The 27936-nt window shown below is 40.5% G+C and overlaps 1 protein-coding gene across 9 annotated transcripts in view; it reads left to right on the top strand.

The window, feature by feature from the left end:
- Positions 1-27936, top strand: part of elna (elastin a) — a 57317-nt gene that overhangs the window by 8025 nt on the left and 21356 nt on the right. For 5 of the 9 annotated variants that reach the window (XM_051101119.1, XM_051101112.1, XM_051101113.1 and 2 more), the window contains exons 2-19: positions 4660-4737; positions 5075-5113; positions 7054-7119; positions 8797-8823; positions 22334-22414; positions 22489-22551; positions 22655-22681; positions 24504-24545; positions 24642-24737; positions 24822-24854; positions 25490-25552; positions 25640-25675; positions 25823-25894; positions 26925-26963; positions 27064-27147; positions 27354-27404; positions 27537-27608; positions 27730-27786. In XM_051101119.1, the coding sequence (XP_050957076.1) occupies positions 4660-4737; positions 5075-5113; positions 7054-7119; positions 8797-8823; positions 22334-22414; positions 22489-22551; positions 22655-22681; positions 24504-24545; positions 24642-24737; positions 24822-24854; positions 25490-25552; positions 25640-25675; positions 25823-25894; positions 26925-26963; positions 27064-27147; positions 27354-27404; positions 27537-27608; positions 27730-27786 (1026 nt within the window). The remainder of the gene's footprint in view (positions 1-4659; positions 4738-5074; positions 5114-7053; positions 7120-8796; positions 8824-22333; positions 22415-22488; positions 22552-22654; positions 22682-24503; positions 24546-24641; positions 24738-24821; positions 24855-25489; positions 25553-25639; positions 25676-25822; positions 25895-26924; positions 26964-27063; positions 27148-27353; positions 27405-27536; positions 27609-27729; positions 27787-27936) is intronic. The other 4 variants (XM_051101118.1, XM_051101117.1, XM_051101114.1 and 1 more) reach the window with 3 other exon arrangements.

The following is a 27936-nucleotide window of genomic DNA, read 5'->3' as shown; positions in this document are numbered from 1 at the left end:
GCCTTAGTGAAAAGGCAAAGCAGCAGTTGCACTGGACTATGACTACAGTCATAAATGTCACACTTTTGATATCATAAATATCAAAATTGTCCTGATGCCAGCTTCAAGATCTACTGGCAGCTTGTATTTTGCAAACATTTATAATAGCTTTTTGTTCGACTGCACAAAAACACTGAATGCAATAAGCAGGGCTAAAGTCATTAACTATTAGAGGAAAGTAGAACAAGCTTTAGCATGACTGACTAAATGTTCGGAGCTACTGGACTGACTTAAGCACTTGACATAGAAAACAATTGGAAAATATGAGATGTGTTTGTTTACATCTGCAGTTTATCAGCAAAACATCAGATTAAACATAGCCTACTTAAAGCATACTTGCTTTTCATCGTTTGGTAATTCTGGTTTCCTCTGAGAGAGGTTCAGATGAGGCTGTAACACAGCAGCAGCTTTAAAGGTCACTGAGGACGGCTGACTCAGACGCTAACAGCTTTTTGCAGTCAGGTATCTAAGAACAAACTCTGCTCTCGCCACTCAAACAGAGCCAGGAAATCCTCTGTTTGATGCTGATACGAGACTGTGACACGGTAACCGTGGTGATTGGTCACTTCCTGTCCAGAGTGTGTTCAGAGGGCTGAGCTTCTGTCTGTGTTCACCAACCGGCCGAGATTTCGTTATATTTTCAGTGGAGATCAGTATCATGCTGTCTGTTTGCTCAAATGTTCCACTCTACTCAAACACGACCCACGTTCAAACACGTTCCCAGTTAAACACTGATTCTTGACACAACTTGACAACATTGATCAACATTTTCCCTTTAAATGAGTCAGATATGAACATTTTTAACAGAAACATACCATTTAATTTTATATGGCCTTCACATTATCACAGACTACCGCTAAAACCACATGTAAAGTGTTGTTAAATCTTCGGTAACGTCACACAAAGTCTTATAAAATATATAATATATATTTTCCTGGCGCTCAAAAAATAAAAACAATAGTCCAGGTGGGTGGTGGGACTGATGGCCAGGTCGTGCAGAAGAACTGGGCCTGGATCGTGGAACAGTGACGGACCTGGACCATGGAGCAGTGACAGACAGTGAAACATTGGAGGACCAGGGCCATGGATCAGAGGCAGTGAAGCAGGAGACCACCAGGTCAGATCCAGAGGGAGATGGAGCCATGGCGGAGCCAGCAGCGCCGGGAGCCACCACAGCGGAGCAAGACACTACCTGATCAGAGCCGTGGAAGTAGTAAGCCAGAGAGGAGCTGGTTGAGCAGGAAACTAGGGTGGAGCAGGTGACCAGCATAGCAGAGCAGACAGAAAGAAGCAAAGATCCCCACAGCCGAGCAGAAGACCACCACAGCAGATATCCACCAACATAGTGGTGGGACTGGCACAGACAGCACAGAGAGGTTAACAGCGGCCTCGGTGGCTGTAATAGGGAGAGCAGAGAGTTCAGGGGCAGTCCTTTTAACCGTGGCTGGACAATCAGAGGGCTCGGGACCAGCCTTCTTGGTCAGGACAGGACAGTCACAGAGTTCACAATCGACCTTCTTGGTCGGAAAAAGACAGACTGAGAGTTCAGAAACAGCCTTCTTAGCCATAACAAGACAGGCAAAGAGTTTGTGAATGGCCTCCGTGGCTGTGACAGGACAGGCTGTGAGTTCATGAGCAGGCGCCACCACCTCGGGAGGTTCTGCAGTGGAAGCCACCACCTTTCGAGGCACTGGAGTGGTTTAACAAACAGGAGAGGCCTCTGGGGCAGACTTGTTGATAGGAGAGGCCTCAGGGGCAGACAGTTCACAGACAGCCTCTTTGGCCATAACAGGGAAGACAAGGGGTTCAAAGGTGGCCTCCATGGCCACAACAGGCAAGACTGAGAGTTCATACTTGGTTTCCTTAGCAGTGACACGGGCCAAGATATATTCACTGACAGTCTTCATGACCGTTATAGGCCAGATACAGAGTTCCTGACTGGATAAAAGTGCACTGCTGAGTGCCACCACCAAGCAAGGAGCTGAACACAGGGGGGACACAGCAGCGGGTGCCGCTACCTCGCAAGGTTCTGCAGCATCAGCCGGCACCTTATGGAGATATCACAGTGGACGCCACTGCTTCTAGAGTTTCAGTGCTAGTGTATGCAGCCCAAATACACCATAAAGGAAGTGCTGCTGACATAGGAATCAGTTCAGGACAGGAGGGTTTGAGTGCACTGGTTTAGGGATACCAGCCACTCGTGTAGACACCAGAGTTGGATCCTCCATACTGGACACCAGCCTCTGATGTCTTATGACAGACAGGACTGTGGAGGGTTGCATTATAACAACCTTGACAACAATGACATGGCGAGGCTCTGGAAAACCAGATGAGACATGACGAGGCTCTGGAAGGTCAGACGAGACATGGTGAGGTTCTGGGAGATCAGCTAAGACTTGGCAACTCCAGACATGACGTGGGGCAGATACTGGAGGAAAGCAGCAATCCCCATGGTAAAAGCAGAGCCATTTATCCCCAAAGGAAAGTTAATATATTGTTTAAGTTGATTTGGTGTTTAAAAAAGATCCTGGATCTGTGGTAGGCGAAGTCTTCTGTAATGGGAACTGGAGCGTGACAATGGAGATCCAAATGCAAGCTTTTATTAAAAACAGGCAGGGTCCAATACCAGCAAACAACTATATCCAGGGAAAGGCGAAAGAGTAATCCAAAACACAGGTGATGGACAAGGCAGGCAGCAAACAATCATAAAACAAGGAAACAATCCAAAAACACAGGCAACACTGCCAAACAGGAAGTCACCATAGAGGAAGAAGAGGGAGCAGTAAGAGTCAGTACTTAGGCTAGGGCTCCTTCTGCTGGAGTGGTGTTACAGATTTGAAATTATTTTCAATTGCATTACACACTAAAGATATTTAAGTAATGTGATAAAGTTCAGTTTACTATTGCTGATATAAGCCGTATGTCATGAAGACACATACAGCCGCAAATGGCACAAATCGTGTTTCAGAAAACTTGCACCACTTTGGAGGTAAATGAAAATCCAGCTTGTAAGCTTTTTTTTTTTTTTTTTTTCCCAACAGCAAAAGTGTAGCCTGCCTCAGACTAAACATTTTTGTCACCCCTAATCATGTTTTGAAGCTGTGAGATAATGTTCTGTCCTTGCAAAGCGTGTGAAGGTTTTGGCAAGATGACAGTATATGTAAACTTTCCACTAGCTTATTGAAGATCTTTGTTCCATTTCTCCACTGCCTCATCTGCAAGTCAATGCCAGGGCAATTCACAGCTTGCTTTTGTAGTTTTAATCTCAGCACCTGATCTGCGTACTGTGAATGATTCTTCCCATGTGTGGCTTTCTCTTTCACATGACAACACTGGCCTTGAGTGGCTTTTTTTTTTTTTTTTTTTGCAGGCCACAAAATAATAATAGTGAAATTAAAGCAAATATGATCCTTTACTGAATAATGAAAGGGTATTTGTGCAACTGCATAATATAAGGCCATGCTTACTGCATTGCTGCTAATAAACACAAAAGAAGCTGGAACATATGGATTTGTTTAAATGGCTTTCGAGGAACATGCAAAAGCTATTAAAAATCTTTGTCATTGGTGGGTCTGTTCACGTTCTCCATCATGATTTTGTGATGCAAACCGGGTCTGGCTTCGAAATGTAACTTCATAATTGATGCCTGGGCTAACAAGACCTCCGGGGAGCCTGTTAGCAGTCGTAAAGCATTGTACCCGACCGGCCCACCCATCATGAGCTTTTAATATTTCAGTAAATGTAACGATTGCTAAATACAAACTCATTTATGTATTTACAGGTAAAGTCTGTATTTGTTGTTCACTGTAGATTGACAGGGATGTAGTTCCATCATGAACCTCCAGGGGTTTGCAATCTCTCATTTATGAAGCACTTGATTAGTTCAGATTTTAAAAGTCTAACAAATCAGTTTCACAATCAACATCAGTTTGTGATTAAGTTGGCTGCACATAACATATACAGCTGTAGAAAGCAAGGACAAAGCTTTTGAGCAAAAGCACTTTCCACAAGCACTTAACCAGCTCACATGCACACATTCTGTTTTTCTCTCCGCATTTCTTCTCTAGTTTGCTTCCTAATCTAATTATTTCATAAACCTGGCATTCCGTACAAGTACTGTTGGCTATTTGACAACTTGCTTAGTTCATCTTTTGTAAGTGGCTTTGGATATAAGGATCTGCTAAATTCATAAATGTAAATGTAAAAAATACCACTCATTTAGCTGCTTTATAAGGCTTGAAGGCTTGAAGAACAACAAGCACCAATTTTACACATAATATTTATCCGTATCTCGTCATTCTGTTGTATTAGTGCTTTAAAGCATCTTTTTGCATCTCAAAGCTGTTTTGTCAGGGAAGAAAAAAGTGAAACAAAAACGGGTTCATTTCAGTCACATTGTTGACTTCACTTGAAGGCCGTATACGATTCCTGAAACTGTAAGGAGTGACTGACATCAGCTAAATGTCCAGAGAAATGCTTTTCAAGGCCTTCTGCGTTTTCAGAGTCAGATTTCCTCAGAGACGTGGCTTTTGTCTGAATTCTTCTCTTCGCGTGTCTACTGGGGTCGGGGTTGGGAAACACGAAAGACAGATCCTGACGACGCGTGTTGTTCTGTTTCAGGGGTGTATGTACCACCGGGTTCAGCTGGAGTGGGACCAGGAGGCGCTGGATTGCTACCAGGCGCGGGACTTTACCCAGGTATAACCAATAACATCCATGATCCGCTCACCACTTTCGTTTATACCAAATGAAGAAATCACTCTGGCCATGACGGTGATTATGATTTCAGTCAGAGCTCACAGAATGCATTTCAAATACAACATCTGATACTACTGACGTTATGCATGCTTGAAAGTGAATATCTTGTTTACTTGCTACTAGGCATCTCAAACAAAACTCTTGAAAGTCATGCAAAGACTAGATGCATTTCACAAGCTTTGTGGTGTCTGACAGTAAAACTGAACCATCTTCATCTTACACTTGACCGTGAACTCATCTGCACTGACAGTGCTCTAACTCTTACTGGTTTTAACAGGTGCTGGGACATCCCCATACAAACCAGCAAAACCAGCAGGTAAGATACAATCAACCAACAAACAATCCAAACAACCCAACGATCAATCGGCTAGATTCATGAATGAGTTTGGCTGCAGTACAAGCGCCTTGTTCCAAACCCTCCTAAATCAAAATATAATTTTTCTGAATTCTGTCCTTTAAATTAAAATGGTAATATCATTATTTCTGCTGGCTGTAAAATAAACACTGTAAAGCAGTGGTTTCCAAAAGCCCCCCCTTTTGCAGAACAGAAAAAATCAGTGCAGCTTTACTATGTACTATTTTTTACTATGTAACAGCATTCATTGTTTTTTTAAACAGATTTTCTCATATTTTCTTCACTTTGTTGTAGTTGCGATCTTAGAAGTAGATTCATCATCTACTTTACGTTTACCTGGCACTTGTTGTCTTTTCAAAAACTTGTCCATGCTTAGAGCAGAACTACTATGTGTCATTCATTCATAATTTTATCTGGCTAAGGGCAATTCTCATTTCTGATATCAACTGCACCATCTAGTGGTCTGTTATTTTACGACAAAAACCGCCACCACTGATAACAGACAGCTTGCAGTCGTTACTGCGAGTCGTCTTGAGGTAATAAAATATGATAAAATTCATATTTTGTGTTAAATTATTTACATATGTGGCAAGTAGCCGTATAATAAGCAAGATAATTTTACAGTGGGGTCTTGTATCACCCTGAAAACGTTTGTTTTTACATAAAAATCTAGGCATGTAACGAAATAAAAATTCTTGGCCGAAACTGAAACTGCTTTGTAATATTTATTTATTATTTTATTAAATAATATAGTCATTTTATAAGACTTTTTAATATAACTCAATAATTTTAATGATACTGAATAAAAAAAAATAATAAAAAAAAAATCTCAAGCCAGTAAAATAAAACACGTTTATTGAAAGTAACAATAAAATTGGACAGAAAATGTATGAATATTAAATCTCAATATATTATTTTTATTCAGTTCTATGAAACAGAATCAGATATAACCTTTTTTGACTAATTATCAAAATAATGTATAGTCCTGCAAAACTATTATTATCGGAGCATGTGATCAGAGCATACCGTCACGAGAGGGTAACGTCATTTTACCAGCGTTGTCCAGTACAGCAGTACTACAGCATGTTACAGCAGAGTATGCGACGCTATTGCAAACAGGAACAAGTATACATAGACATTTTCTGTCGGCGAGTTATTTGAGCGGACTTTGCTTTTCCGTTGAGCATAAGCAGTACACGAGTGGAGCACTCACATGGGCCGTGAGCAACTCAACGGAACGCACATTCATAGAGCGGAATATTGAGCGGAGCGTCACACATTGAGCGGTGCGTGCTAAATACCGCTGGGCGGCACGGCAGATATTTTCGGCCAATATCTCTTTCGAATCTCTATAAAAATCGGCTGACTATACACTAGACTTTCCGCGCCCCCCTTATCATAACTCCGCGCCCCCCCTCCCCAGGGGTCATGCCCCCCGGTTTGGGAACCACTGCTGTAAAGCAACACAGATATACCTATATCATCAAGGCAAGAGTCAACGATGAACTGTCCAGCTGTTTTGGTTTTGTTTGAGGGTAGAGACAATTGGGGCAAGCTGTCACTTGACTGCTACAAATGGTGCAAATTTTCAATAGCTTTTCATTTTAAGCCCAGTCTCGCATACTGCAATATTATAAACCTGTTGTTCTTTCTCAAATGCAGGAGCTACTGTTAAGTTACAAGTGTTTGTGTCACTAAGAGTGAGCTGTCGTTACTCATATAACTGCCATAAAAGTCAAAGTCCACCTGTGTGGCAGTCTGTGAGGCCACATCCTGCCATGTACACATGTTGCGAGGAAGTTGATAGCATGTAATGTGTGTAATGTGTGCTGCTCAAGCAGACACAGATAAAGCATGTTATAAGCGTGAGACGGATGCTAATGAACCGATCTGTTGTTCAGCAGGAGGATATGGAGGTGTTGTCGGGACTCAGACAGGAGCCTTAGGGGCTGGAGGTTACGGAGCTGGTAAGAGCTTTTCAAGGTCATCCATATGTCAGTCCATATACGTCACTGTTAGACCTTACCCGGCTTTTTACAGTAACATACTGGCAACACTGCTGCCAGCTAGTTACTGTAGGTCTTTTATGGTAAATTGCAATGGCTGTTTAAAGATACTTCATTAAAAGGATCTATTAACTCAGCCTTAGATGAACATCAACTGTAAATAACAGATGGTCAAGATCTCACCAGAGGAGAATTAAACACAAACACCATTAACATCTTCCCTTATTACAGACACCACTTTCACTTTATTTCTGTCATCTGTCTAAGATCTTATTGAGAATTAACAGATGATTAGCTCTAGTTCACAGTGGTTTATGTTTTAAGCCCAAATTATGGTGATGCTTTAGTTGGACTCTTAACCTTTGACTGTCTTTTGAATTGTTATCTTTTTTCTCTGTCAGTAATTGCATTAGTGTTTTGTAATGTACATTTATGCAGTGACATTGAAAAATGTTGAGGAAATGCAGCTTTACACTCTTTTGGTGACAGAAATTACATCAGAAAGTACGTTTAAGTTTAAATAATAACAATGTTAAAGAAAATATATTTTAAGATATGCCTGGTAAAGTGAATGCAGCTGTTGTGATGGAAGGATTTCCATAAAAGTTCTTCCTTGGCTACTGAGACACACAAACCTCATCAGTGGTGACAAACCATCATGGATGAGTTTGGTACTATGCACCCAGCATGCATTGCAGCATGAAGCTTTTTAGTTGATTGTCACCATTGTTGAGATTCATATGTGGATTGTTGATGTCTCTTTGTGTCCTACTGATGCAACAGTTAAATCTATTACGTATATATTGTGAAAATTGACAGATTCATACCATATCATGACAGCTGTCCCACAGTTTTAGTGTCTTTTTCCAGAACAAATATGTTTAGAGCGCACATTCAGGGAAAAAAAAAATCTAAGCTAAAGAGCCAACAGCACAGCTAAAGGTATCACTGACCACCCTAATGGTGACTTACAAAAATTCAACCTCAGTAAAAGCTTTTGTAGATGTGTGACCTACAGTAACTAGCTAGCAACAGTGTTGCCAGTATATTACTGTAAAAATGCCTGATATGGTCTAACAATGTTTATTAGCAAAGCAATAAAACATTAAAAAAAAAAAAAAAGATGTCCTTTTTTCGCAGCAATTCTAAAATATAAAAATCATTTTATTCAGAAATCATTCTAATATTCTAATTTGCTGCTCAAGGAACATTTCTGATTATTAGCAATGTTGAAAACAGTTGTTCTGCCCAATATTTCTGTGGAAACCATCATGCATTTATTTTTCAGGATTCACAGATGAATAGAAAGTTTCAAAATAATAACATTTATTTGAAATAGAAATTCTTTGTAAAATTATAAATGTCACTTTTGGTCAATGTAATTCCTTGATTAATACAGTTGTTCACAAAACAAAAAACATCCTCGCCTTTTCAACGGTATATATTATTATTGTGGTAAAAAAAAAAAAAGAAAAAAGAAAAAAAAGAAATGCTAGAGGATTTCACTTTTGCACGTAACAATAAAACAGATCTTTGCTTGCTATCAGCATTACCAAAAATGATACTGATGGATAAAAACTGGAAAATCTTCACTAGAGCAAACAATTACCAAGAAGCACCTCTCTTTCCCCTTATTAGGAGCTGGTGGAAAACCTCCTAAACCAGGTAAGCCCACTGAGAATTTTGGCAATAATTCAAATAATGTATCTCAACGGAGCATTAGTCCCAGTGCCCAGCATTCATTAATGTGAGTATACTAGTATCTCTGTTGTGAATTAGTGAGAATATTGCAGCGTTTCTCCAATTTCCAGTTTCACGTCCACTGGCTCAACAGGTTTTGCCATTGAATGTCCTTTTTCGGAAAACCGATTATTTTCATCGCAGCACCCTTGCCCACGAGCTGACTTACTGAGTGTAAACTTACATCATTGCTATTCAAACAATGGGGCAGCAGTGCTGAATGTGTTATTGGAACACGGGCAATACAATAAGTGGAAATCTTGGCGCCTACCAAGTGCAACTGGACCCATTCTGATACCGTAATATAAATATTGTTGCTTTCTCTGTCAAACCGAGCTCTATTGGTGCATTAGCACCATTCAGGTATAATTAAATTTCCTAAAGCAGCGTGGATTCCAGCGACATGTTTGGAGAGATAAGGAATTAAACAAATGTAGCCAGGCTCGAAAAACTCTGGAGCAGCTCGCTGACTCCTCTGAGAAAGACCTTTTCACTCTGAAAGAGCTTATAAACTCCCCGATATCAGATTTTGCAGTGGAAGTTGTCTTTGGCTGTGATTGTTGGAGCGAAGCAGGAGATAATTGTCTAATCTTTCGCTTTTCATCTTTGAGGTAAAAATACTTTGCGGTTCGGAGTGGAAGCAGACGCATTCAGACCCCAGGCCTTGCGTTTTGCTGACGCGCAACACACGACCTAGCATGAACGCAATCCTCCGATAAGATGAATGAATGTATCTGAGATTAGATTGGCTCTAAGGCAGTGTCCGTGCCTGCAGTCCAGTGGTTGTGGCTGTGTTTCAGTCAGGCCACACACAATCTGTGGCAGTGGAGTTCTGCAGAATGACATGCAGATTTGCACAGAATTTGTTCAACCATTCATTCACTGCCCAGCTGTGCACACTCCCTGCCCCTAGTGTGTTCATTTATTCAATAATGATTCAAGCTTTAAACGGATGACACTTTGATCTGAGCGTGAGAGCGTCTATTTTACTTTTAATTCCATTCCTCAGAATTTGCACGTGCCCTCAAAGAAAATCTGAACTAAAAAACTCATTCTGACTGGTCTTAAACCTAAGTAGACTGTAGTGTAACTCTTTAGATTACTGTTCCGTCATTAATGAATAACTACACAGGAACAAATGACTAATGCACTATTAACATTCTAGTAGCTACTATTAACTAACACAAAACTCTGATTAACGAATCAGTAAGTAATAGTGCTCAGTTGAATGTGGTAGTTCACTGTTAGCTAATCAGTAACTACTATTTTTTTCATGTCTCCCTAAGAACTACTAAGAATTAGCATATACATGTTCATAATTAATGTGAATAATGCAAAATGTATAACTAATTCCAAAGTGAAGATGGTAACCCACTAGTAATGACTTAGGTATTAATAAATCTGTCAGAGAGAATTACTAATTATTTAGATCAGTATTCTAAAATGAAGATCATAATTACTCTCTAGTAATGACTAAAGTCATTAAAACGATTGAGGTTTTTGTAAGGTTCTGGATAGCAATACTTCTGATGGCTTTGGTAACACTTGAGTTGTTACAAGTGGGTTACCATGACCTTCACTTGACCAACACTGATCCAAATAATTAGTAATTCCCTTAGAAGGATGTAGTAACACTTGAGTCATTACTATCCAAAACCTTGCATATTGTAACGGAGTGACAGACACGTGAAGCGGGCGGATCCATCTGCATGGCTTTATTGATAAACAAAGACATGGTCAAACACACGCAGGGTTGAACATCGGCAAGCAGGTATATTCGGGCAAGACACAAGAGTAATCCGTAAGGCAGGCAAGGGTCGATCAGCGGCGAATGTAACCCAAGGGATGAGGCAAACGGGTAATCCGAAACGACAAGGCAAAGGGTTAAATCCACGACAGGCGAGAAGTCCAGGGCAGGTGGAAGGCAGAGAAGCCGATAGAAAACAAGACTCGGATAAATTAACTAGAAACACAACTGAACTAGACTAAGGCTAAACAAAGTGGCTCCGTACAGCTGCTAACACAATGAGAGTGCTAAACGCAAAGCAATACTCGGCCCAGAACAGTGGGAAGGGCCTCGTATTTATACCGTTCGTGAGCTGTGAGCGTGGTGAGTGAGGTGGAGCATGGGAAATGTAGTCCGGGTGTAGTGCAACAGTCTTTGTAATGGTAAGGTGACCTCTGGTGGCAAGCGGACTGAGAATCAGGACCAGATTCGTGACACATATACGATTTCAGTCATTACTAGAGAGTTATCATCATCTTCACTTTAGAATACTGGTCCAAATAATTAGTAATCCCTTCTGAGGTAATTTTTGAGTCATTACTAGTGGGTTACCATGATCTTTACTTTAGAATTAATTATACATTTTGCATTATTCACATTAATTATGAACATGTATATAGTAAGTCTTACTAGTTGTCCAAGAGATATGAAAAAATAGTTGAATAGTTACCGATTAGCTAATAGTGCACTATCACTTTCAACTGGGCACTATTACTTGCTGATTCGTTAATCTGAAATTCTCGTTAGTTAACAGTAGTTAATATAATGTTAATAGTGCATTTGTCATTAGTTCCTATGTAGTTATTCAATAATGACGGAACAGTATTCTAGTGTTACCGACTGTAAAACAAGTGTACAAATCATTGTAGAATTATGGGCTGTTTCTCAAAAGTATGGTAACTTTGTTTTTTTAGAATGTTAAACATCCATCGAAAGGAGACAGACACATGCAGCCAGACAGCTGCAAAATTCAATTCAGTTTTGACTGCAATATTAAAATACATTCATTAGTATTCTACTTACTTTAATTGAAATATATGTTTCAGATTAATGCAACATAACATCATATGCAACATTCTAATCAATAAAATATTAATAGATAAGTATTTACATAAGTACAATAATACACACATTTTTATTCTTCTTCCTCTCTGACACAATCATGTGATGTCATCATAATCCTTTTAAAAAAAGTGAAAAGCAGATCAGCGCTTCATTAGTCAATGTAGCTTCCAAGTCTTTAATGTGCTTGTCGTTGGCCGGATCAGTCACAGGATAATCGGTCAGCTTGTGCCTCCAGCTGAGAAAATTACACACTGCAAATTGCATCCATATGAACAAAGCAAATGTGCATAGCAACAGAAAAACTTGAAATAAATGTTTTTAGATCATTCAACGCAAAATAATAACAAATAGTTATATGCAGAAAATGTGTTTATTATTATAGAACACTATAGCGTAGACTATGACTCTAGCATTGTCCAGGGTTTTATTCAGAGGATTTGCAGGAAGCGATGGGATTGGTGAAAATAACAGAGTGATTTATTTGATAAATACAGTCTGTTTGTGAAATCATACGACTGGAGTTTGTTTCTGGTATGCCGTGATCTTGACCTCCAACGCACAAACCACAATGACAGCATACAAATCACATGCTCTCTAAATTTACACGCCATAACACTATACTCAAAGAGACAACAACACTATTATAGTAGCATAAATAATAAAGCAGTCAATCATTGTTGTTATTTGTAGCCCCCCTCCAAAAAATGGCTCATGCAAATGGTCCAAGGCTTACCATAGAAGCACTGAGCATGTGGATTTGATTAATCTTAAGGTCCATCTCTCTGATAGAGTGCCTTTATCCCTTATTTGTGTAAAAAAGAGACACTGCTAGAATAGCAAGATTATATACTGATCTCTTTGTGATGGACCTCAATCCTAAACTCATTTTAGGTGCAATCAGATTCTACCATGTGTAAAATTCTAGAGTTCTAACTCACAGCTGGAGTTTATTAACTAAGAATAAGCATTCCCAGGTCTCGAATCCAACCCTTCACAAACTAACCACTGGTTACAGTTACAGGTTGGCAGCATCAGAACATTGCATTGCATGTTTATTTTATGGCTCACAAATGTAAAATGTAAAAAATGTGTTTTTTTTTTTGTTTGTTTGTTTGTTTGTTTTTTGAGTTATACAGTAGTTCTGATATAATGACCAATTTACTTCAGTAAAATCATTTGCTTCCCTAGCCCATGTGCTCTACCATAAATAACCCTGTGTCACAGTGATTACAATGAAAAGGCAAAGTATGTGGACTATCAAATACCTGATAGTACAACAGCATGATTTATAGTACCCAAGTCTCCCTGTATATGGTTAATCTTGGGATTACTTGGGATAAACCACAGCAGAGAGTGTTGAAACATATTTAGGCCGGCCACCCTTGTGAACACCTAGACTGCAGAAAGATACCTGGTGTTTAATTAAAGCAACGTGACGGCTGAGACGAGCAATGCGAGTCACGAGCTTGGCTCACGCGAGCCCTTGTAAAGCAGAGCTAATTGTAAGGCCTGTCAGCATTGCTGTGATGAGCTGCTGAATTGGGGAGGACTTTTGGAAACCATCAGCTATGCCCCGTGCCTAAAGCAAAGGTGGATTCTGCGTTGCTAGCAGCTGCCAACGCTGCACAAAACGGCTCATTTTGCACGAACGCTGCGCAAACAGGAACTTCTCATCATAAACAGTTAGCTCGTGTGTCGTGAACCTGTGGCCGTTTTTCTCTGTCGCACGTGTGCGTGAGTTCGATCTCATAAACATCGTGGTTAGATTGGAGATGACAAGAAAAGCTTTGGCCCGCAAGACTTTTCACGTTGAATTTATTGGATTAATTCTGCATGGCTAAACAGGCAGCTGCATTTTATTTAGTCACCTGATCTCCAAACCAGACATTGTTTTGATCTGTACAGAAACCAGAGCAGCACAACCCTAAGAAAGTATGTCAGGTTTTGCTTTCCACATGCTTTTCTATGTTGTCTCAGTGAGATGAGCCAGTTTGTTTCAGACTTGAAAGGGAGCGAGTGCCGAGGCAGAGAGAACGAAGGGTGTGGGCCAGGCAGATGATCAGGGAAGAGCCAGCAAGTCTTGTGAAGCACATGTGCTTTTCATTACCAGGCTCAGACCTGTCCTCAAACTGCTCGCTTCTGGCCTCTGATTGTGAATAATGGCCCATCCTCATGTCGCGGAGTCTACACTGACGTCCTTCAACTCCCCCAGGAGCCACGCATCACTTCCTGTGCTCATCCCCAGGTGCGGACAGTATGCTCCCAAGTCCTCAGAGTTCATTCTCACTTCTGATGATAGGCTTGTCTGTCTATGTCCACAGGCGAACATTTTCAAGATGCTGAAGATCACTTTTCGTTTCACCAGTCTTGCGCAACCACTTTGGAAGAGCGCGGTTCCAAAGAACGCTGTTCACCGCAATGTGGTCATCATCATAACAGTGTTCTTCTTTTAGAGAATGATTTCGCATAAAACAAGAAGCCCTTTCTTCTTAGTTCACTTCCTGAATAGAAAACCTTTCTGTGACACACACAACCAGAAGACTCAAAGATGCATCGTTACTGGAGGAAGAGATGTGGCAGACTGGAAAGAAATAACAGAGGAAACATGGACATCAATACATAATTAAAAGAGGGGAAGAAGGCAACAGATATTTATTGTCTCTTCTTTTCTCAATGCAATGTGGATACAATAAATTAAACAGGGGAAAGAGCAATAATGTAAACATGTGAGAAGGTTCTTCCCCAAATACACTTTTTTGGTGACTTTTAAAAAAGAGCAGTGCGTTGTGTTTTTTTTATGTTGCTGGACAACCATCAAATCAGCAGCTCTGTCAGTCTAATCAAAGGATTATAGCACGAGCGCTCTAAAATCTAAAAGTTTTTGCTGTTAAGTAAACTGTCATATTAGCAAAAACCTTAAAAAATACAGCTCCAGGTAATCTGCGATAGACAAAAGTTTCTCCTCGATCCCTGCAGTCTCCGGACTTCCTAAGCAACGGTAAACTTTCGTCACCACAACGGAAGGCCTGCCTATCCATTCATTCGATTGGACAATGAAAAAAAAACGCAATGACATTGGGCGCTTTTCTTTTTTAACTTCAGGCGCTCAATAGAAAAACTTTTTTAACTTCAGGCGCACCAATAGAAAACGATTCAAAAAAGTCGCCTCTCACTGTCTTAGCATGTCTCCTTTGTCTGACACAGGTCTTGAAGTCTTCTGAGCTGATGACCTGAATCAGGTTGGAAACCATCGTACTAGAACAGGGATGCACGATTCTGGAGATCTAGCTTCCTGCAAAGTTCAGCTCCAACCCTGAGCAAACATACCTGAATCAGCTCATTAAGGTCTTCAGGAATGTTTAATAATTAGAGAGAGGTTTGTTAGAGCAGGGTTGCCACTAAACAGAAAGGTAGATCTCCAAGAACAGCGTTGGGCCCCTCCTGATTTAGAGTCCACTAACTTTCTACATGAAAGTACTTCAACATCCCTGAGGTCTGTCAGGAGCAAGAGTGGAGAGCTCTGTTTATTGGTCGTATCATATCTCAGCCCTGACTTGTCAGAAAAGTATTCAAACCCCATGCATATGCGAGCCATCTGGGACATGTTTCACGCATCGCCAACTGATCAGACCGCCACAGTTGGCTCTCGCATTGACATTCTTGACTTTGATTTGCACAATACCGTTCTTGGAGATGTGATAAATAATAGAAATAAATGATCTAGCTGTCCATGCCAGCTCAGACTGCACTGTGAACCCATCCGGGGGTGATATGTTCATGTTCTGCCTAGGGAGATGATACGGATCGAACGTGTTTGTGGCGTATTTCTGGAATCGCATGAGAAACTAAACTTGACAGAAGCAGATGGCGTTTCACCCCGGTGCACTCTGTTATAAAACCTACATAAACACTTCATAAGCATGTCTGTTTGCTTGTGACAAATGAGGTCTTGAAATGAAGCCAAGGTGTCAGTGTTGGGTTGTCACCAGTGATTTTGATTATATAGCTTGTGAGCGAGTTATGTTAAAGGTAAAGTCGTATACGTCCGCTGAACACCACAATAGGTTAGTTACCACTGACCTACATAATCAACGTTTATGACATATTCAGGTAGGCTTTCAAATGAACAACAGTAAACAGGGCAGTAAAAAACTATTTCAGTAGCAGATATGGATTTTCCTCAGTGACTTAAGGAAAAGCTGAGTACAAATGAGTCATGTTTTACAAAATCTCGCTGGGGCAATGAGACTTGCTCATATTGTTACAATGGATTGTTTCACAATCCTATGTAAATTGGATCCGTTCACATGGCAGTGCATCACTTTCTTTCCTGCACAAACACCTGCTCCCTTTGGGAGGAACAATCGTCCAAAATGGACACAGAAGGGGACATATGGTAATATTTTACTTTCACGTCCAATCAAGGGAAAAACAACAGCATATCGATAACTAGATTTGCATTTCCTGAGCAAATACCAGTGACTGTAGAACAGCATCAAAGTTTTAGGTAAGTCTTGCATAATGAAATCCTGCATCAGAGCCGTTTTCCTGTTATCATGACACGTGCCTCGTTTTCGCTTGACTGTGTTCGAAAATGAATACATAATGCGACATTGGCTATAGGTGCTCTGACAGATGGAAGAATCAAGACATCATTCACAACCAAGAAAGCAAAAGAAGAAGGCTAGAATAGCATATATAATAATGGCATCACTGTTTTGGTTAGACTTTGAATAGTGGCCATTCAAAGAGTTTGAGTCAAGCAGAGATTTTACAAAGCTGATAGCACACCTACCACTGAATTTATCTGAGTTAGAATGGAGTCTGTAGTTTAAATGGTCAAGCTGAATTAATTCCAGGAAAGTTTGCAGAAGGAGAAAAAAGAGAGAGAGAGAGGTTTGAGTATCAAATACAGTGCTCCATGTTTGGAAGACTCAAAAGGACACACCAACATAAAGGTCTGAAGAAAGCACAACATAGGGGTAAGTGTTTTATAGTTCAGTATGTTGCTTATAGAGTTGCTGTCCTTATTATGTCTCTTTTACATTGGATTCCAAAGGCTGGAAGTGAAAAGAATGGAATCTCATATGAAACTAGTGTGCTACACTGACGTGATTGTGTGTCAACACAACACTACTTGCTACTGCACTGCAGAATATCTCCTGGTTGCAAATTCTAAATTGAATAGCTCTCTTTGGGTGACCTTGAATGGCCTGTGAACCAGATCCAACCACAGCTTTTCCAAAGCATATATCTACAGAATGCGACGTGGAGTAGAAAAATCCCCTCAGAAATAGAAACAAATATGTGCTGAAGAGAGGTAGCAATGCAAACTTTCATGGTTCTGAACAAGAAGATCTAGAGACCCTCTGCCAACCAATAGCGAACTTCTGTCCAAAGCTGAAACAACTTGCACCCATATTTCATGCTGGCTACTTAGTTAAGCATCGAGGCCTAGAGTGAATGAGCCAATGTGCGGTTGCTGATGTCATCATTGGACCATCTAACAGAAGGACTTTTTTTTATTTTTTTTTTGTCTACGACTATACACGTCTTTATTGTTCTTTCTTTCATTTGGTAACTGGCCATTAACGTGCTGTAGGGTTCACGAAGTATCTCGAGATCACAGGTCAGTGGAAATGACCGGGCCTGAGATCCTTCCAATAATCTCACAGGAATTCCGTGCCATTTGAATTCCAGGATGCTGTAGTCGGTTCAGTGCAGTTGCCGTCAGTTACATGGACGAGGGCCACGGAATTCTCTGCTCTCTTAAATTAAATCTTCAGGCTTGTCCAGCTGCTCCAGTGAGGATGGGTAAAGGGTTGGAGGGGGTTTGTGGGTGTGGATTAAGCTTTGCTTCTGCTCCTTACTCCTGACTCCCTCTATCTGCTGCTTTTAACAATCCAGCACTCATTTGGACTCTGCTCAAATGGTGTCTTTTTTATTCAAAGAGAAATCATTGATGAATGGTTCTCTCTCATATGGAATGTGTTTACACCAGTCATTCACATAATTGGCACAAAGCTCTACAAACGCATGCCTGAGCATAAGATGGATTGGGTGGCCACATGCTTTGAAAATCGCCGGCTTGCTGTTGTCCTGATCATTTCATACTTGATAAATCTATTACAAAATCTCCAAATGTTAGCATTCCTAGTTGTTATTACCTAAGTCTCGCTTGAAGGGAATCGTTAAAAAATCACAGGAGAGAGAGCTACATTACATTGTTCATATTTTATGATGACAAAGAGATGGCACCTTTCCACTATCTGCAAGACTGGTGAATAGTGCCTAACAACTTGTCTTAAATAACAAATGACTATTCAATATTCTCAGAAACCAGTGGAAATGAATTCACATTCATCATCCACATACAGTCCATACAAAGTTCTGCAGTTCCTTTTATTTTGCCTAGTTATTGCTGCACTGGCTGGTGAAAATCTAGTTGCAGACTAGCTGTAATGTATCCACCTTCCCTGTTTTAGATTAGTATAATAGCTAAGTCTGTGGTGTGCGAGCATTTCGTGCAGGGTTTTGCGTGTATGCACAACTGATGGTCATTTGGCAAGCAACACAGCCACGCGGATCAGTGTGGTGCATGATCAAATAGTGAATCAGGGTGGTGCAGATAAAAAATAAACACATTTACAGGCAACAGCAGGAAACCTGATCCTAACCAACTATTCATTATGTTTCCGACACTATTAATGAGCTGTCACTAGCAATAAATAAATAAATAAATAAATAAATAAATAGATAAAAAGTACCATGGCAATGCCATTTTTGGTAGGGCTACTCAAAAGCACTAGACAATACTTCAAAATAACTTAACTGAAACTTACATTGTTCAAAATCCCTTCCATCTAACATTTTTACCTACACTGGGTGTTTTATCTATGACAAATCACGTCATTTGACATATGGCATCCAGCTTAAACTTTCAACGGTGGTTTTCTCTACCATACATTAAAGAAAGTATATGCTCCTTCTTCTTCTGTCCTCCTCTTTAAGTTTTTGGGAGTGGGTAACGTTATGTTTCGATAACCTTCACGCACTCAGGGCTTTTTGGAAAGAGGGAGAGTGAGATGACAGTAATATATTCCAGCTGCACTTGGACTCTCTCTTTACGTACATCAGGAATAGTTGCCTTGCCTGAGCAGTACTCACAGTGCTTGAGGGAGGTTTGCTGTCTGACACCAGGAAACCAGGGGAGTGCATCATTAACTAATGGCAGACGCACCTGTCTGGGCGTCTGATCCACACGTCTGAGAGTCGTTTTAATTGATATATTAGTAAAGATTAGATGCACTAAGAAACTAAAGGATCAACAGCTCCATCTGAAGATTTGAGTTCATGATGAACAAAAGGAAATTAGCCACAGTTAGTCCAAGAGCATTCCTCATTTCTTGAGCCTCTGCGTGTTCAGATGTGCTAGTGGGGACTTTCAGTAGTGTCACTTCTATCATAAAGTCTGTCCTGTTCTACAGCTTATTCTGGCCCAGAATTGTCCACTTAGACATGTCTGAAAAATAAAATGACCAGTCAAGAAGCAAGTTTTTCTGAAATAATCAATCCAGCCTCTTTCATGTGACGACATCTCATTACGTTGCTTCTGTCACATTTCGCAGCACTTTTAGAGCGAAATGTGCTGACACATTTCTTCCTCTGACAGAAGAAATGTGTGTAGACTTTCTAAAGTATTAAAAAAATATATGTGTATATCAGAGGTTGCGCTAAACTTTAACATTGTCCGTCATTTTGACGGACAGGGTCGTAAAAATTCCGTCATAATCTATTATTACCCGTCATTATAATTTTCATATTTCAATTAGAATAAAACTTTTAATTGCTTTTATTTTTTTTCACATTTTCATTTTTAATCATGAACCTAAGTTACAGAATGACAGCGCAGTGTTTAAAAACAACAAAATACGCTAGGGCTTGGTAAACAAAAAAAGGATTTCTCGATTTTAATAGATTCTCATTTTAATGAACTAAAATCAATTCTTAAATCACAATCAATCTTTTGGTCTATGCTGTTTTCAGTTGATGAATAAACAAATAGCAATAGGCTAGGCTTTGTGTTACTTTTGATATCAAACAAGGTCTCAAATTTCAAATTCTGTCCATTTCGTTAAGAAATTCAAGCAATAAATACTGTTTTGGTGCTCTTTAATGTGGCGTGATAGATCATTGTAGCTTCTGTGTACTTGGCTGTGCATAATCAAATGCATAGGAAAACATTCGTGAAGTTCCCTTTTTGTTCTGGATCCATCGCTACATTGGAGCACACTCGCACTCGAATTACAGCTACAAATTTACAATAGATCACCCTCAGTGTAATCTGTCAAAATGACGGACGGCCTTCAGATTTTTCCGTCATTGCTAAAAAATTCCATCAGTGGCGGACAATTTTCAGTTAACGCGACCTCTGGTGTATATACAGTTTTCTGCATTCTTGGGCATTCTGTTTGTCTTCAAAAAGATTCCAGATGTATTATCTAACAGTAATCAGTTGATATAATTGATGTAACTGAATAAAATATATGATTATACTGTATATCAAAATATATGACTCAACGATATATTGCACTGGTATTAGGTAGGCATAAAGGATGAACCTGCTCAGCTGCACAACAGCCAGCAGCATAAGAGTAAACAGCCAAGAGAAAAATATGTAAGGTATATGGAAAGACTTCAAATAGTATATGGGCAGTCTGCATGCTCTCAACAGCATGGTAGTGATGACATCATCACAGAACCCTGTCATCGCACTGTTGATTTTCAGAAAAAAAAAAAAAAAATGTTTTTGACGCTTTTTTTAATACCTGATAAAGGAGTTTAATATCCACCAGGCAGATACTGTTCAAATGGAAACATTTCATAAATTGTATACCACTGTTTCTCTGCTTAGGCATCCCTGTCCAAACAAAAATCACTCCAAGAGCAAATCATGACATTTTTGGATGTCCCCACAGCACAGCATCTAAGGATACAGAGGCCTCACTTGAAATGGGTAAAGTTCACAATCAGGCAGGACAGCACAGAAGAAGCCACAGCTCCTCAAGTAGAACATTTCTACCAATCTCATGTGGATGAGAAAAAATCTTTTGTGGACCAATAAGCAGATAGAACTTTGACTGTAAATGAGAACCCGTAGATTTGGTTACAACAAAAATAACATGTTTCTGGAAGGCCAAGTCAAAGCCTGTTAAGATGATGTGCAGGACTGAGCCACAGTCACTGGAAATGTTTGTTTGCTGGTATTGATAATCAAGAACGCTTCTTTTCCAGCATGCAGAAGCATTTACTTTAATTTAGTGTAGCACTAAGTCACATTGGAACCATTGATACCAGTAAGTTGGCATTATTTGTGGGTATGTGGCTCGAGGCTGAGATCAGCAGAGACCTTTCTTAGCCTATGATAGACATTTAACTCATCCAAACATTGGAGCCAAATGTAGACAAACTGTTTAATAGCCTGTAACAAACCAAAATGTGGTTATATCTTCAGCTCTGTACAGTTGTGGCACTGTTCTGCAGAGCTGTGTGGATTTTTCCCTACTTAATGACCTGTTGTCCGTCGCCCTCAGTGAACTGTGCTTGGAAAGCAGGAGTGTGTAGCCTCCTTTTGCCATTAGCCACTGTGACAAGTTTTTCTCTTGTGTCAGAAGTTTGAACAGCAGGATTTAGAGGCCTACTCTCAGATCTGTAATGGCAACAAGGCAAAAGAAAGACTCCTAAGCAAATCATTTTACTGCACATCCTTTCCATTCCTGTATTCCTCCCTCTACCATAAAATACGGATGCAAACTTTGTGACCTCATTTGTTTAGGGTTTCCGTGTTGAAGGAGGACACAATGTAGCAATAATTTTCAATCAAGCTAACTCCTCATTTATTTAGCCAAAAAGATCCACTGTAGCCTCTGAGCCCTCACTTTCCATCTCTTTAAAATTATCTTTTCGTTTGTTCTCTCTCTCTCTCCTCATTCTTTCCCATCCAGTCCCTCCCCGTCTCATTACTAAATCACTCCATAGTGTTTCCAGTCCAAGCCACTTGGGGATGGGGGCAGATCATCTTCATAATTCATGATGATTCATATGTGACATCCTTCCTATTAGATATCTCTCTTAACTTGTTATTCCACTATCCAGCGTTATGAATTTACATTCTCTAGAGAGGCAAAACTACATTGCTTGGAGGCTAGCACAGATCCACCTATAATTTCGTTGTCTTCTGTCCGCTTTTTGTTAGGGTTAAAGGAATAAGCTGGCGTATTTGCAAAGTGGCGCATCGTCATTCATCGAAATGAAGTATCAGCAGATATTAAGTAGGCGGTCTTCTAATACTCAAACAACTTCCAGTTGACATGTAGTTGCAAATACTTGGTGGGCTATATAAATAAAGTGTTACCAAAAAGTTGAAAAGCAACGAATGCTGCTGATTGAGTTGTATTTCTTCAGTGGAAATGCTACATTGTCCTCAATATCAAATAGCTGACACTATTAACGTCTGTAAATTTCCATGACATTCCTGGCATACAGGTTTTCTAAAATTGATGTTGTGTGGCTCTTCTACTGTAGGTGGTTATGGGGGCTATGGTGCATATGGTGGTGCTGGAAGATTTTACCCAGTGGCTGGAGGTCTGAAACCGGCTAAATCAGGTGCTCATCATGCAGTGAATAGTGCTTAAAGTGCAGCCAAGTAATTACATATAACCATCAGGCCTTCTCTTTAGGCACTGGGCTAGCTGGAGGAGGTCTTCCTGGAGGAGTTCTGCCTGGTGGAGGTCTGCCTGGAGGTGCCATTTATTCTGCATGCCTATTGATGATTTGGATTTTCCTAGTGTTTCCTAGTAACAAAAAGTACACAGCTCTCTTCTAAGTCTGATTCTCTTACTTCAGGTGCCGGTGGAAAGCCTGCTAAAGGAGGTAATATATGTCTTTCAGTGTCCGTTGTTTCCACTGTGCAAGCACATTGTAAATTAAATCTCTTTTGGGAAGAATTGAAATGTAAAAAGTGGGTGGGGAGCTGACCTCATTTTCAGAGGAAACATTCATACAATAAAAACACACAGGTCCCTTTTTAACACCTTTTACAAATAACTTACTCTGTTGGTGTTCACGCAGCTATGACTCTTTTCATGGTACTCCAGTTGGCTTGAAGTTGAATTAAGGAGCCTTAGATCATGAGCCAAATCAACAAACGTGTCCCCTCTGGGACCCCGCTGGTGGTGTTCGTGCATCGAAAGCCAGCACATTACTTCAGCGTGTCCTTGGCACAATCTTAAAGCAGCATTCAATGTCTGTTCTTCTGTGTTTGATATCGGTTGGAAAGGGTTAAACAAATAAATGAACAGCCTGAAACATCAGCTTCCAGGCACTGAAATCAGATAAGACAACTCGTTTCATGTCAGAAGGACAGAGCAAGCGAAGCAAACTAAGGCCCAATCCCAATTCTACTTTCTACCCCTTTGCCTACCCCTCGCCCCTTCCCCTTGCCCCTTGAAACAAAGTGGGAAGGGGAAGGGTTAAAAATGTTCCCCTAAGAAATGGGACACCACTACTACACTGTCATACGTCATCATACGTAGTGACAGTTTCGCCGTTTTCTCCAACATTACATAACTAATTAAACTCGATCTGTACATTCTTAACTTTAATGCAGAATTTAGATATTAGCCGTCGATCACTCCCTGTCACTGACACTGCGCTCCGCTGGAACTCGGAACCGGACGCTTTTTCTCTCTCTCTCAACCAACCTCTGTTCCGGATTTGTAAACTACATTGAAATTAGGGGTGTGTGATACGACGATTTTTGATTGTGGACAAATAAAATGTCATTCTGTCAGACGCAATTCTGGTGCCTCCGTCTCAGTGTACTGTACAACGCAGCATACATTCACATCAAATGATAACTCAGCTCCAGAGTTTCACACACGCAGGGGCGTAATTTCCACTGGGGACACACTTTTCAAAATCCCCCCACTTTCAAATTGTTTTGTTAAATTAATGTCTTGTATTGTAGAATGCACGCTCAGCACCGCCGAGAGTTTCGCGCCATCGTTAAAACGAAATCGAAAGTAAAACGCGCGTGCGCATTCAAAAGCAATTTTAATACCCCACGTTTAGAGAGCGACTCCCCAATGTGTGCAAATTAGGCTACATAACATATCTAGGCTGTAGGCTATAGGTTGTGTAGTTGTATTTAATACAACCTTAATATTCATTTGGTGCTCTTAAATTTTTTTTGGTGCTCCTAACTTTTTGAAGTTGGGAGCACCAGTGCTACTAAGTAAAAAAGTTAATTTCGAGCCCTGTAGATAAAACGTATATTTTCTAATATCGTGCAATCAGTGCTCTCCGCTAGCAAACTTTAGCGATTTTTTTGTAAACGTTTCTTTACAGAACATCACTGTAAACACAAACACAAGATTGAAGGTAATACACATATAATGAAAAGTTGTCATAAAATTCTTATTAATGGCAAAAATTACTTACATTTATGGGTCTGCTTGCTCGAGTGAGCAGCCATGTTGGAAATTTCTTTTAGCCCTTCCTTTGAAGTGAGGTCCCGAAAAATCTTCGTTTGAAGGGCTATCTAGCCCTTCCCCTTCAAGGGGAAAGTGTAGGGGTAAGGGGTAGAATTGGGATTGGGCCTAAATCACTGAGGAAGCATATGGAATATCTGCAGTCCCGATTTGCAACCAGTGTGTTGTAGTAGTGATCTGACTGAATGTTTGTGTTTGTTCAGGGCCAGGTGTAGGAGGAACTGGTCCTGGTACCGGTCTCCCAGGTGCAGTGAATGTGCATTTAGCAAAAGTAAATTTGAATGATTAGCCAGCAGTGATAGTCCGGTCTAAGATAGTCTCTTCTTTCAACTGTTTGTTAGGCCTTGGCATTCCTCAAACCGGTGTACAGGGACTGGGCCCTGGTGGGGTTGGACCTGGGGGCAAGGCAGCGAAGGCCGGAAAAGCTCCAGTGCCAGGTAAGTGTGGAGGATTGAAGTTGTACGTACACATGGACATAAGTATGATTATAGATCCATTTGTAATTTTATTTTTTTCTGCAGGAGTGGGAGTGCCTGGACTTGTTCCTGGACAAGGTTTGTTATTTTCCTTTGTTTATGTACTGTAATATGACCAGCAGGCCCACAAGGAAACTGCAAAGGTTTTTCACATTTATGGTGCGGATTGTGGGGAACATATGTCCAATTCTGTGAAATGAATCTACTCTCTGCAAAATGTGTTCAACAAAGCTGAGGATGCTACAAGCTTAGGCCAGAGACATTACATGCAAGAATGCAAACCTACAATCTCTTGGCACACTCAATGGGGCGACAGAGTTACCTTCACAGTGTGTATTGGATTCTTCAGGTAGCTAGCTAAAGACTGTTTAACCTAACTTGCTCAGCAAGATTGACTTCAGTGTTGCTCCTTTATAACAGCAGTTGAAGTAAAGGAGAAAACACACTGTAGAAGACTCCAATGATGCGTGAAGTGTACTGTATATTGTGTCTACGTGAATCGAATATATTTGGGCCGTTATCAAATTAGCCAAGACATCTCATGAACAAAGATATGTGTAGAACTCAAATGATTTCTGCAAACATCTGTGGAGCTTTCTGTGCTCACAGATTTAGTGCAGGCCTGCTAATCAGTCATTTGGATAAAACGCCAAATTAAAATCGCACACATGGCCTTCATTTGGTCTTGATCACTTGGATTTAAATGATTACAGGCTTCAATGGGCGGGGTGTTCTTCCTGGTGTAGCCACAGGAACTGGACTCAAACCTAAATCAGGTAAACTCTCAAAAGAAAATGACATCAGTTGTCGCAATGAAATAAACTATACCAACATCTTTTTGACTGACTGAATCTTTCCCATAGCTGCTGGTGGAGGGCAGGGTCTGGTACCAGGTGGTGGTTAGTACATGAACATATAGCAACCAATGTAAACAGAATAATAACACTGATATCTGGATAGTGTGGAAGATTCAGATTTGTGGAAGCATGTGTTTGAAAAGTTTACGTTGCCTGTTGACATCCAAACAAATGATCTTTCTTCTGCAGGTGGCCGTGGATATGGACCACTGCAACAAGGAGTATTTCACGGATACCCTCTCAAATCTCCCAAAGCCCCAGGTGGAACATTTCGATTCTTTTGATCAGACTGCACAAATCGCGCTCAGCCCAGCTCTACCACGCCTTGAAAAGAAGCATTTGCTGACTGATTACATTTGTGGTTTTACGGCTATTAAGCAATACAATATGAATGTTGATAGAAATAAGAACGCAAGAATGTCTTTCATCAAATGCTCCAGATGAAACCCAGCTATATTGGATCAGTGCTTAGACTTGCATCGCAAGTCATCCATTTATGTAGTGGATTGCTCTCCGGTGCACTGAAACGTTGTGTGATTTCTCATACATGGAGGTTCAGCAGTTGAAGTGCTCAATTAATTCATTTCGAGCGCTAACCTCAGATTGACGACGTGCTCTCTGGGAAGTGGGAAAGTGCCTTGACAAAGTTCATAGTCATAGTTTTCATAGTCACAACTAAAAATATTTTCATAAATGTTTCCGTTTGAAGCTTGAAGTGAAGTACATATTTTCATGTCTCTCTTATCGGCGTGTTATCAACCTTAATCACGGACTAGGAATACATCCAGTGAAATTAGGAGAAATTGATTGCAGTATTAATATGTGAGCCTCTAGTGGAACAGAGCTTTTCCAAACGTGCATATTTGTTCTGATAAAAACAAGATATAATGTTGATAGAAATATGCGGTCAGCTTCAACGGTTTATCGCTTCACAGGTTATGTGAAAGTGAGCTCTTCTTTATCATCTAATTTTCTGCAGTTCTATCTGTAGCAGTTCTCGCCAAGCTCTACTGTTGTGAATAGCTTTGATATGTATACAGCACATTAGACCAGGAATAGGCAACGTCGATCCAGGAGTGCCGAAGACCTGCAGAGTTTAGCTCACCTGCCTGTAGCCTTAGAGATCCTGAAGACCCTGATTAGCTTATTCAGGTGTGTTTAATTAGGGTTGAAGCTAAACTCTGCAGGTCAGCGGCACTCCAGGTCCGACGTTGCCTATCCCTGCATTAGATGTCACACAGTATTTTTCGTAGATCTTTAGTTTGTCTTACATCATGACTTGTCTCAACAGGTGCTGGGTTGCCCTACACTGGCGGTAAACTTCCTTACGGTATAGGCTACAGTCGTGACTTTGATTACATGCATGTGCTGAATACATTGTGTGTGATATGTATGAGCTTGTGTGCTGATTCTCACCTGCTCTGCCAAAGGTTATGGTGGTTTTGGTGGAGGCGCTGGACTACCTGGTGGGAAAGGAGGAGCTGGCTCCAAGCCAGGTTATCCAACAGGCACTGGTGTGTTATGTCAGAGCTGCCATGTGTCAATAATTGTAATAACTAGAGGGTGAATCTAAAATAGCCTGTTAAGAACACGTCAATGTTCATGAGAACTGCCCTAGAAGAGTTGCAAAGATACTGAAATGACTATGTTATTTTCCATGCTGCAAACAGCACGCACACACATGCATGACCACTAACTGATCTGCTGTCTCTGTTTGCAGGTGTGGGGACTTTGGGTGTTTCTGCTGCACAGGCCAAAGCTGCTAAATATGGTAAGAGACATTTATTAAATGATTTTAAAGTCCACATGCTTAAATTAACATGGCACTTCAGTTATTTGTGCATCATTGTGTTCTTTTAGAAAGTGCTAATATTAAAAGTTCACTGCTTGCCTATTTCTTCAGGTACTGGCGCTGGTTTAGGAGGGGCTGGAGCTTTTCCGGGTGGTGCTGGTGGACTTTACCCTGGTGCAGGAGGTAAGGATGCATTTTCCTTTGCAACCCCCTAAAACCACAATCAACATTTTTATTAAAGAAAAAGTCCGTACTGAAACCAAGCGGTTAGTTTAGTGTTCACATATTTTCTTGGGTGTTGGAGCTGGTTTAGGTGGTGTTGGAGCAGGTGGTGCTGGTGGAGTTTACCCAGGGGCAGGAGGTGAAAATTATTTTGCTAAAGAGTGGTTTAAGAGCTGCAATCAGCCATTGTCCTTTTAAAGGAAATAATTTACTCATCCATATGTCATTGTAAACACAAACGAAGCTCAAATGTCCAAACTGTCCCCCCCCCCCCCAAAAACAACAACAA

Source organism: Labeo rohita, unplaced genomic scaffold, assembly GCF_022985175.1.
Source record: "Labeo rohita strain BAU-BD-2019 unplaced genomic scaffold, IGBB_LRoh.1.0 scaffold_127, whole genome shotgun sequence".
NCBI classification, from domain to species: Eukaryota; Metazoa; Chordata; class Actinopteri; order Cypriniformes; family Cyprinidae; genus Labeo; species Labeo rohita.
This window is presented reverse-complemented; position numbering and strand designations above follow the sequence as displayed.